This window comes from Mustela erminea, chromosome 3 (genome assembly GCF_009829155.1).
Source record: "Mustela erminea isolate mMusErm1 chromosome 3, mMusErm1.Pri, whole genome shotgun sequence".
NCBI classification, from domain to species: Eukaryota; Metazoa; Chordata; class Mammalia; order Carnivora; family Mustelidae; genus Mustela; species Mustela erminea.
Window position 1 is genome coordinate 18,301,466 of NC_045616.1, and position 12,178 is coordinate 18,313,643.

At 41.4% G+C, this 12,178-nt stretch overlaps 1 protein-coding gene across 1 annotated transcript in view; it reads left to right on the forward strand.

Moving 5' to 3' along the window:
* The first annotated feature begins 539 nt into the window (after positions 1–539).
* Positions 540–12,178, forward strand: part of COMMD10 (COMM domain containing 10) — a 196,581-nt gene continuing 184,942 nt past the window's right edge. Inside the window, exons 1-4 of the mRNA XM_032335406.1 lie at positions 540–654; positions 2,022–2,112; positions 9,287–9,397; positions 11,448–11,603. Of these exons, the coding sequence (XP_032191297.1) occupies positions 614–654; positions 2,022–2,112; positions 9,287–9,397; positions 11,448–11,603 (399 nt within the window). The 5' untranslated portion in view covers positions 540–613. The remainder of the gene's footprint in view (positions 655–2,021; positions 2,113–9,286; positions 9,398–11,447; positions 11,604–12,178) is intronic.

Consider the following 12,178-nt stretch of genomic DNA (forward strand, 5'->3'; position numbering starts at 1 on the left):
AATCTTAAAAGAAAAGAAAAGAAAAAATATTAATGACTCCCCATTTCTCACTAAGCTCCAGAGCACATGCTCTAATCTTTCCTTCAAGACCTCAAGCCACCTGTAACAGGAAATTTTCCCGAACCTATCCCCCGGGCTCGCCACTCTTCCCATCCCTGAATCCCTGGAGGGCCCTTCGTGTTTTTCTCTGAGGCGGGCAAACGTATTTGTGAACCCACGTTGCATCCCTGCTCTACTGTGAGGTTCTAAATGGCATTCTCTGCGGGGCTGAATGTCCCCCTACGAAGCAGTACCTAGCTCAGCACCGCACCGCGGAGGGGCGCAATGAAACGTCCGCTCGTTGTTCAACGGTCCGCTGTGCATGGATAATAGGCAAATAGGTAAATATACCTAAGTGCATAGGCGAACAGGCTTGAGGCAGAACAGGGACAGCGGCGGAAGACAATGAGGAGGGTCCCTCTTCCCTGGAAGAACCACGCACAGAATTCGCTCGAGCGTCCAGAGGCGGAGGCGGAGGCGGCACGGCTTGGGCCTTCCGGCCTTCCGTAGGCCTGCGGTCATTGGCTGGGCTGGAGGCAGCTGACAGGCGGAGGCAGGCGAGGGAGCTTCAAGGATGGCGGCCGCCACGGCGCTGATCCTGCCGGAGAGCCCCAGGTAGCCGCCCAGGGGTGGCACGGACCGGGCGCCGCCAGGACGCTCCAGCTGGCTGTCGCCTTGGCTCCGAGGCTGGGCCCGGCGGTGGAGGGTGGGCGCGGAGCTGGCGAAGTCGCGGTGCGGCCCCGCGGGAGTGCCGGGGTCTGTGGGCGTCTCACCCTCTCGGTGGTTCACCTCCGTGGGGCTCCAGTGCCTGGCAGCTGGGGTCAGTAGGGCAGTGTGTGGTGTGTGTCACCGTTCCCAGAGTGTGGGGTCTTAACTGCCCACGCCCGCCTGGAGTAGTGCTGAATCACGTGCAAAGCTATGCCCTTTTTCTGTTTTCGGCTCGCTCTCAGGCCTGAGTATGAGAAACGCTCGCGGTGGGGCTGGACGGTCTTGAATCCGTAACAGGTGTCAGTGTCCCTTTTCAATCAAGAGAGAATAGTCCTCAGATTGGGAGTTTGGGGATGGTAACAGTATCAAGCCAGAGTTTGGTAACATGGGTTTGGATTTCTTTCTTTTTCTTCTTCTTTTTTTTTTTTTTTAATTTCTAGTTCATTTCTACTTATGGTAGGTAAGGTCGGGGGCCCAAAGTGGTGATATAAAGTTCTCTGTTAAAATGCAGTTACTTAAATAGAAATGACTCCCATTTCATGAAAAATAAATACTAGGGCAGGTAGTGTGCGGATGCGGGAAAAAGTGCTGAGGTGTTGGAAAGTACTTTCCATGTCCCTGAATTGGACAGGGATCTTCTTGAAGAAGAGAACTGTCATTTCAGAGTTCTTCTTTATTTCTGGATTCCTTGAGTCCTGACGCTCAGTTCCTCCCCTCACTTCAGTGTCCTGTTTAACACCCACCACATGTAACACCCACCACAAGTAAGCCATAACCTGTATGATAATTTGAAGTTGATTATTACCGTTGAGGCACAGCTTTAAAACAACTGTGTACCGTTATCCCAAATGACTTTGCCTTATATGTATTTATTCCATTACCTGCCATGCAGCATTTTTTTTTTTTTTTTTGTATTTTGGTGTCAATCCCACTTTCCTCCTTCCATTCTTTCCATAGTTCCTCTGTGGGTTAGGGTTAGTAAATATTCACTGCTGAATTAATGCCATCCCCCACAAGGTGCAGACTTCCTCTAGTTGCGGGCTTTGCCCCCAAAGAAAGAGAAACTTCCCAAATGGACAAGTACTTTTGGGAGGCATCTTTTTGGAATCGTCCTGCCTCCTTTGCGGGCCATCATTTGGACTTGTTTATAGCAATCAGAGTTGTTGAAATGGAAACTCCAAGACAGCAGCAATTGTAGACAAGTGTACTTTTGGCAAGAACAGTTCACTCATTTTAAAACTCATTTTAAAATTTTGTTTTACAAATTTATTTAGCATGAAAAAAGCAGTGTCGCTGATAAATGCAATAGATATAGGAAGATTTCCACGATTGCTCACCCGAATTCTTCAAAAACTTCACCTGAAGGTTTGTATTTTTGTATTTCTGTAGTTTCTACTTTCTTGTGATTGCACTGAAACTCTTTGTTTCTCCTTGAAAAACTTTTTCCGAAGTGTAGTGTTCCCCAGTGTGTCCGTGGCTCTCTAGGACATTTTGTGATGTCCCATGGTCATAAGTTTGGGAAACTCTTCTTTCATTAAAGCTAATCTTCTTTATTATGGAACTTTTCAGAGTGTATATATTATATATGTATTTTTGGAATATATTTTATGGTAATGTTTACAGTAAATATTTAAGGGTGAATATGGTGTGCAAGATTTTCCAAACGTGTGTGAACTTGGAACTGTCGTATCATGGTTAATATTTGGAGACTCAGGTTCTGTGTAATATGTTTTGGGAAAATTCTGATTTCATTCTTTTCTTAAAAATAATGTTGTCGTTTTGTTAACACCCTGTATTTAATATTTAATTTAACGTGCCTCTTCTTTTTATTTCAAGGTTTTGGTCATTTTGGACACATTGACGTTTACTGATTCACTGCTTGGTCAGTGTTCTTAGTTAATTTCTGTATCAGGTTATAAAAATTTAATTCCATCCAACACATGTTTACGGCGCACCTAGTAACTAGTAACTGCTCTGCGTGGTGGTGTCAGGTACCACCATTAAATGAGAACCTGGACTTTTTTTTAGTTTTTACTTAAATTCCAGTTAGTACAGTGTAACACTAGTTTCAGGTGTACAATATAGTGACTCAACACTTCTTTACCATACCTGGAGAACCTGGACCCTTTCCTCTTCTTTTTCCTGGGAGCCGGCCCCCTTCTGAGCCCTTTCTTCCTCTGACGTGTCTCTCAAATCCAGGTTTTCTTCATAGTCCTAGTTCAGATCCTTAACACCCCTGCGGTGGACTGCAGTAACTGCCTTCAAACTGGTGTCTCTGCCGGAAGCCTTCTCCTTCCTATTGCTGCTTCATAATGCCGGTCCATTCATCTCTCCAAATGTTTTTTTTCCCCCTAAGAAACAAAAAATGAAAAAAAACCCCAATTGATCATATCTGTATAGTGTTTAAAGCCATCGTTGATTTCCCATTGCCCCATGGGAAAAAGTTCAAAATCTTTCACATTGTATCATATTAAAATCACCTTATAATGACAGTATAATAATGGCCACAAGCCGTATTATTCCCACTTTGCAAGTGCTTCAGTCACACTGGGCTGTACTCTTTTACGAGACTAATACTGCGAACTTTTCCAACTCTTACGTCTGTGTGTATACTCTTTCCCTTATCTGAAATGTCTTTCTTCCCTTCTGTTGTGAAGAAACTAGGTCAAGGATTTGGCCGTCTTGCTCTCAGCAGTTTGTTTTCTGTGCTTCTAAAACACTCGCTTCATTGGCACCTCATTGCAGTACTGCATTGTAGTTGTTTTAGGATACAGGGTCTTTTGCTGACTTTGAATACCTTGAGTATCATGTCTTAATCATCTTTACATTTTCCATACCTAACACCTTGGTGCTGATGCAGTTGGCACCCAAGAGCCATTCTTGGAGTTCATTCTTTGCCTTGCATGGGAAACACAAAACCCATGCAGGCCCTCTAAATCCCTGGCTATAAGGAGTCTCTGATAGAGATGGAGAGACAGGAGGAATCACCACAACAATCTAAGAGCAGCCACATTCTGTGGTTTTGTGATTCACAGTTACATCACTCTCTCTGCTACTGCTCTAATGGCTTTGTGTTATTAGTTCATCTGATCCTTATAGCAACTTTAGGAAGTAGGTACTATTGTTATCCCTCTTTTATCCACACAGAAACTGAGATAGAGACCAGTTAAATAATTTGCCCAAGGTCACACAGCTAGTGAGTAAGCAGCCTGGTTCCAGAATCCATTCCTTTAACCCCTTACAGTACACCTCAAGAAAAGTGCACAGTACAGTATATAAATTAGTCTAAAAGTAAATGATGTAGGCAATCAATATAGAAGGTCTGCTTTAATTTCCTGAGCTGGTGGCTGCCTTCTTACACTTATTGAAAACATGGGACAAAAAACTCTTAGATACATCTTTTGTTCTCTATAGCAAGGGAGGCTGGGACATTAGCAGGAAAGCTGTGAGTAGTTTGTCTTTGACCCTCTCAGTCATATCGAGTTCTAAGTAAGTTAGTGTCCGTCTTAGATTAAGTGGGTGGCCAGAGAATTCCACAGAGGTGTATGAATGCTACGCTGTCGGTGGTTGGGGGGGGTGGACACAAGAAGGTGAGGTTGTTGGCAGCTGAAGCAACTGAGAACAAAAACATACGTAGCTAATAATTTGCCTGCTAAGAAAGAAAGTCAGGAAAGGTGCAATTTTCTTTTTCCTGGGCAGTTTCAGGGAATGTTCTTCTTAGAGGGGCTCCTCTTGTGATAAGAGTTCTTTCTTTTCTTTTTTTTTTTTTTTTAAAGATTTTATTTATTTATTTGACAGAGAGAGATCACAGGTAGGTAGAGAGACAGGCAGAGAGAGAGAGAGAGAGAGAGAGAGAGAAGCAGGCTCCCTGGTGAGCAGAGAGCTCGATGTGGGACTCGATCCCAGGACCCTGAGATCATGACCTGAGCCGAAGGCAGTGGCTTAACCCACTGAGCCACCCAGGCGCCCTGTGATAAGAATTCTTATCGAATAAAGTTTGCATTGACATTCAGGATATGCCAGCTTTCTTTTATGTACTCTTGGTCTGTTAAGTGGACGTTTGCCTTGAGTCAAGCTGAGCCCTTTGAACAGTGAAACCTGGCATGGGTAGATCAGTGAAGAGTTTTAGAGATTGGGTTGCTGTTCTAAATGTTATCAGCTTGACACTTTGATTTGCTTGTGGGCAGAGGGTATCTGTTTTTGTCCAGACTGGTTCCTTGAATTCCATAATTAGAATAAACATAGGAAAAGTAAGCTGAGATATAGAATATGGGTGTGTCTAAACTTGGGTCTGGAAGTCGTCTTTGAACTGATCATCTTCTTGGCTTGTCCTAGCATATAGAAACACTTGGGAAGTTTTGGGGTGTTTTAGTTTTTCTGTTTGTTTGTTTGTTTTTACAACGTGTGGAGGGTGCTATTGGCATTTAATGCCCAGGAACTAAGTGTCTTGCAATGTGCAGAACAGTCTTGCCCAAATTGCCCTGTCCAGCATGCTAATAGAGTCTGCACTGGAGAACACTGACAGAAGTCAGAGTAACTTCCATAGCTGAGGACTCAGAGATAACAATTTATGGCCTCAGAGTTTAAAAAAAAATGGCTTTCATAACTCCTGCAATTAGAAAGACTCTTGTACTTTGCTCTGCTAGAGAGACTTGTAGGTCATACACAAAGCCTGTTGATCTAACTGTGCTGTGTGTCCCATTCTGAGAGATCGGCTCGCTGAATTCCTGGCTATGGCAGACTAGACCCAGCCAACCGGGGGATGAAGAAGGGCCAGTGATGGGCATGGGGGCGGTTCCAAGAATTGACGGCTGATCATCGAAGGAAGTGGGAGAATTATGCAAATTAGACTCAAGACAATGGAATGCCCAGAAATCTGAGGGTTTTTTTCCTGAGGTGAAAAATCACCAATTTCTCTTAAAAGTTTTTTATGATACTGTACCCCAGAATTCTGATGCTCATAACTGTGACCTGAGTCATTGTAAAAAATGAGTTTAATGTGAAATACTTTGTTTACAAAAGTCTAGAATGGGTACTGTACATTTCAGAAAGATTGCTTTCAGAAGTTTAAAGTAAAAGTTCTTTTACTTGATAGATTCACTTGTGAGTACCTCTTCCCCCCCCCCCCCCCATTTTGACACAATGAAATCTCTCATTATGTTAAATAAAGGACAATCACACATGTGAACTCCAGCCTCAGAATTTTTCTGGGCTGTTACAATGTATGGAGGGTGCTGCGGGCGTTTAATACCTGTGCCTTTACATGTCTTGTGTGTAGGAGATTCTTATGCGAAGGAGCATTTGCCCCGCCTATGTGGATCAAAAAGTAAAGGGCACTTAATCTCTGCAAATATATTTATTTTGTAGTTACTGTAAGATGAAAGGCTTCTTACAAATTGGTTTATTGGGTAAGAACAATATATATGCTCTTTCAATTACGGTATTTCCAGAATACTAGTACCGTGTGTTCTTTCACGGAGGTCTTTGTGTGTATGTATGACTTTGAACGTGAGTCAGAGCTTGGGCTCTGGACTTCGGGCTGCTCTGTCTCTGAATCCATGCTCTGAGTTTTTAAAAGCTAACTACTTTCATAATTATTTAGATAATATCCTATGTTCATAGAATAGAAGACAGCTCTCCTTTTCTAAAGAATGTGATCTGATTTCAACTGAGGTTAGTTTACTCATCACACATATTAAGGAAATGAATTCTTCAAAAAAAAACCCCAAAAAGTTGGAAAAAGGGATTTTTTAGTTGCTTCTTTTGTGCCCTTCTAGTTCAAAATTCTCATAGTGCTTAATTTAAGCATCTTAATAAGTTTTAAATTACGTAGTTTCTGAATAAGTGTTTTTTTAAGAAATTTAAGTAGTATGGCAAACTGAAATGCCCCCTTGGTTAACTTTGGCCCTCCTATCCATCTTAATTCTCCCCTGTATTAGTTATCTGTTGCTGAATTACAAGTTAACTCAAAACTTAGCACCTTGAAATAAACAATCAACATTTATTATACTCACAGTCCCTATAGGTCAGAAATTTAGGGTGGCTTGGCTGGGTGATTCTGGCTCGGGGTTCTGGTGAGGGTGCTGTCAGATTTTGTTTGGGCTGCTGTAACTGAAGGTTTGGCTGGCGTTGGAGGATTTCTTTCCATTATGGCTGCCTGGTGGGAGGCCTCAGTTACTTGCTACACAAGCCTTTCCTTTCGACATGGAAGTTGACTTCATCCAGAACCAGTGACCCAAAAGAGGGAGGTGTGTCCTTTTTATGAACTCGCCTGGGATAACACATAGCTTCACTTTTACTATATTCTTTTTTTTTTTTTAAGATTTAATTTATTTATTTGACAGAGAGAGACAGAAGTGAGAGAGGAAACACAAGCAGGGGAAGTGGGAGAGGGAGAAGCAGGTTCCCCACTGAGCAGGGAGCCCGATGCTGGGGTTGATCCCAGGACCCAGGATCATGACCTGAGCCGAAGGCCAATGCTCAACAACTGAGCCACCCAGGCACCCCTATATTCTTTTTGTTAGGAGTAATTCACTAAGCCTGGATCACATTCAGGGGAAAGAAATTAGGCTCCATCTTTTGAAGGGAGGAGTGCTAAAGAATTTTCAGGTATCATAAAACCACCACTCCTTCCCAGGGGTAGCCTTCACCAATTTGGTTTCTATTGCAGATCTTTTTCCATGTGTTAGTAAATACACATCTGCATACACAAAGTGCTTACACTTAGAAATGTGTAGTTCATGTGTTTTTGTGTATCTTCTTCACTTACCACTTTTATCAGAGATTGTTTCATGTGAATCTATATAGTACTGCCTTGCATTCTTTTTTTTAAAGATTTTTTTTTTTAATTTATTTGTCAGAAAGAGAGAGAGAGAAAGCACACAAGCAGGCAGAGAGGCAGGCAGAGGCGGAGAGAGAGGCAGGCTCCCTGCTGAGCAAGGAGCTCGATTCGGGACTCGATCCCAGGACCCCGGGATCATGACCTGAGCCGAAGGCAGCGGCTTAACCTACTGAGCCACCCAGGCGTCCCCCTTTTTTTTTTTTTTTTTTTAAAGATTTTATTCATTTATTTGACAGACAGAGATCCACAAGCAGCAGAGAGGCAGGCAAAGAGAGAGGAGGAAGCAGGCTCCCGCTGAACAGAGAGCCTGATGCGGGGCTCGATCCCAGAACCCTGGAATCATGACCTGAGCCGAAGGCAGAGGCTTTAACCCACTGAGCCACCCAGTGGTGTATCTTTTTAAAAAACCTCCCTTCCTTATACATATTGGGGACACTGAAGTTTATTTTTCTACCTGCTCAATCACTAATACTGTTTTGTCGAAGCAACTTACTTGATGTATGTTAAAAGGAATCCAGTGGACTAACTTGGAAGTTAAACTATAAATATCCATTGAATTTAATGCAACATGTGGTTCAGTGGTTATATATATGTAATATCATTGCTGTATTCCGCATATTGATAAAATCTGGTACCATAGGTCCTTATTTCACGAAGATATATGGTAGTCACAGAAATGCTGAAACTTTTAAGTCAGAATATTGCTTTGAGATAAGTGATGGGCCTTTTGGCCAAATTCAGTTCACTATTTTCTCAGTTGTAAAACAGGTAGTAGGGGCTGGGAGTTCTGGCGACTGGCCTTCCAAAATACGCTTGCTTCAAGTTCCAGTGCTGCTTCAGTTCAATAGCTGTGTAAGTGTACCTCATCCAAGCTGTCCAGGCAAGTACTCGAGGAACTTCTGAAATTTCTCCATGTTGCTGTTAGGGAGAGGCGGCTGCATGGAAAGGTGTTTTTAGTATGTGTGGATGAAGTAGTTCTTTTTATTTTAAAGTTGTTCTAGTAGTGTACATTTTTCATACTTACTAGACCAGTGTGTTTAGATCAAGGAGATTATTTTGGATATGAAAGAAAGGAGACTAGGCAGAGATTCTACTCAGGTGGCTAACTATCTTTGATATATTGGTTATAAAGTTAATGCATAACATAGAGATTTTGGAAAATATGTATTAAAATTCTAAAAAAGACTTAATTTCCTGCTTTATAGATGCTCTTGTCATAACCCACATTTTTGCAGAACTCCTCAAAATGAAAATTACTTGAATATTTGTTTTTATGTGCCATTCTAACTTGAGTATTGTATACTTGAGGACGTGAACTTTCTCTATAGCATGTAATAAATACTCAGTAAATATATTTGCTTGAGGAAGATGGACATTCCTATTAATTGTTATTAACGTTTTGGGGTTTTACGTTCTAGTATTTTTTCTAAATATCCATTTCTTTTGGTATTTACAGTTAGTTTCCATCTCCTGTAAATCATAGAACTTAATGTCTTTTTTTAAATTCAAAATGAGCTTGATTTGGCGTGATCCAACTCTCCGATTGTACTGTGATTTTGAGATATTGAAATTTACAAACACTTCTCCTTTCAGTTTCTCATCCATGTATGAATATATGAATCTTCAGGGACTCTTCTGTCAAGTGTTTTAAGTTTTGAATACCTGATGTGGGCTACTAGCTTGCTTTTTATGTTCTAGGCTGAGAACAGTTTCAGTGAAGAAGAAGAAGAAAAACTTCAGGCTGCGTTTTCTCTGGAGAAACAAGATCTTCATCTGGTTCTCGAAACAATCTCGTTCATTTTAGAACAGGTATTCCAAGTGCCCCAAACTTTGTAACCATGGTTTGTTTACTGCAGATTTGTACCGCTTTGGTAGCTGTAACATTTTATTTCTTCAAAAGAAGTGTACAGATGGGAGCTGTGGATGTATTCTAATTGAGAATTTTAACGTATTAAAAGAAAAAATTGAGGGGGCACCTGGGTGGCTCAGTGGGTTAAAGCCTCTGTCTTCAGGGTCCCAGGGTCCTGGGATCGAGCCCCCATCGGGCTTTTTGCTCAGCAGGGAGCCTGCATCCTCCTCTCTCTCTGCCTGCCTCTCTGCCTGCTTGTGATCTCTGTCTGTCAAATAAATAAATAAAATCTTAAAAAATAAAAGTTGAATGTATGGGTTTTTTTCTACAGTATTGTGTTCTTCCAAAAATCTGAATGTTGGGTAGCATAAGTAAAGTATTTGACAGCATGACTCAAGACTTCATTGACTTGAGACAGGTATAAAACATTTTTATTCATTGTTACTTATGGTGTGATAACTTGGAGAAACAAACACCTCTTATTTAAGAACAATGATTTTGGGGGATTTCTTTAACTAGGATGATAAATAAAACATTTAGAAGAGAAGTAGTTGTCAAAGGGCTTTTGTCAAGTTCTTCCTACTGAGCTTCCATTTTGCTTCCCTTGCTTTTGTCTGTGTTCAGCGCACTAAGCTTCTGTTCAAGTCCCATCTCTTCTCACTGCTGCCATGACCCTTACACTTGGCATTATTCCCCTACTTCGGATTCCTTTTATCCTTGGCTCATCAGGGTGGAGCACATCATTAGTCTTTTATCATTTCCTGTGTGTCAGCCTTCTCTAGCTTTTGAATTTGTGAGGGACCTATCATATCTTTAGCTCATCTTCTATAAACCGAGCACATTACTGGGCTTAAATTAGAGTCTCTGTAAATTCCTGAAGGTTGACTTGGTAGAATATTTGTGAAATTAAAGCTTAAATAGGGGCACCTGGGTGGCTCAGTGGGTTAAGCCTCTGTCTTTGGCTCAAGTCATGATCTCAGGGTCTTGGGATCGAGCTCCACATCAGGCTCTTTGCTCAGCAGGAGGCCTGCTACCCCCCTCTCTCTCTGCCTCCCTCTCTGCCTACTTGTGATCTCTCTCTCTGTCAAATAAATAAATAAAATCTTCAAAAAAAAAAAGTTTAAATAGTACTGTAGTTTCATGAGCCTTTTAGTGAACAGACACTGTTTAGGAAGACAGGCTCCCAGGCATCTACTTCATACAGCCTTGTACAGATTACAGATACTAAGATGATTACTGTTCTTAACCCTGGGGAGCTTTTACTAGTAGTAAAGGATAATTAAGTGGGACAGAGAAACATGGGGTTGAAGAGAAATTTGTTCCAGAATTAGATTAAGAAATAGAACAGTTGTTATTAGAAATGTTTATAATATTTTATTATGTAGTACCTAGGAAGTTGACAGATGAAGGTAGTTTTGAGAAAGTGCTTCTTGGAAAAATTTTTGTTAGTTGTTGTACATTTCTTTGTTTTTTATTTGTTTTAAAGATTTATTTATTTGAGAGAGGGAGAGAGAGAGAGCATGAATGGGGGTGGAGGGCGAGCAAAGGGAGAGAGAGAATTGCAAGCAGACTCCCTGCTGAATGTGGAGCCCAGCTTGGGGCTCGATCCCACAACCCTGAGTTCATGACCTGAGCTCAAGGGAAATACCTAACCGACTGAGCCTGAAACAGTTCTTTGACATTGTTAAGTGAAATAAGGAAATGATCATTTAATTAGGGTACCATTTGCACAGCTAAAGCAGAGAAGTTTTTGCGTTAAGTGGTATTAGGATTACTTAAAACAGAGGCAAAAATGGAGACGTGTAGCCTGAATAGTTTAGGCCTTTCGACCCTGCATCTTCTAGTTGTGTATATTATTATTGGTAAAACAAGAAAAAAGATCTACAATAAAATAGGAAATATTCTTTTAATTTAAGTCATTTAGAAATAATTTTGTATTTGGTTATAATCCGAGGTCTCTGTATGAATATTGGGGATATATATGATTTTTTTTTTTTTCCTCTTGCATAGGCGGTGTATCACAACGTGAAGCCAGCGGCTTTGCAGCAGCAGTTAGAGGCCATTCATCTCACACAAGACAAAGCAGAGGCATTCGGCAGTGCTTGGTCTTCTATGGGTCAAGAGACCATTGAAAAATTCAGGCAGAGGATTCTTGCTCCCCACAAGGTAGAGGACTCTCCTATGCCAATAAGAATGACAAACATCGGGGCGCCTGGGAGGCTCAGTGGGTTAAGCCTCTGCCTTTGTCATGGTCTCAGGGTCCCAGGATCAAACCCTTCATTTGGCTCTCTGCTCAGCCGGGAGCCTACTTCCCCCTCTCTGTTTGCCTGCCTCTCCACCTACTTGTGATCTCTCTCTCTATGTCAAATAAATAAGTAAAGTCTTAAAAAAAAAAAAAAAAAAGAATGTAAACATCATTGTATCTTAAGGGTTTTAAAGGTAGTAATGTTTTATAGAGAGATAGTTAGGAAAGAGAAAGTATATACGGTATGTATTCCTATAAAATTATTTCCAGACATATTGGCTGCCAGAGTGTGACTTAGTTTTACTTGCCAGTTTAAAATTTGCCTCTGTGACTTCAGAATAGGAATGAGACAGTCCAGGATGCCTGGGTTGCTCAGTCTCCCTCTCCCACTCCTGCGTGTGTTCCCTCTCTCTCTGTGTCTCTCTCTGTCAAATAAATAAATAAAATCTTAAAAAAAAAAAAAAAGAATGAGACAGTCCTCCTTTTTTCCCCCCTG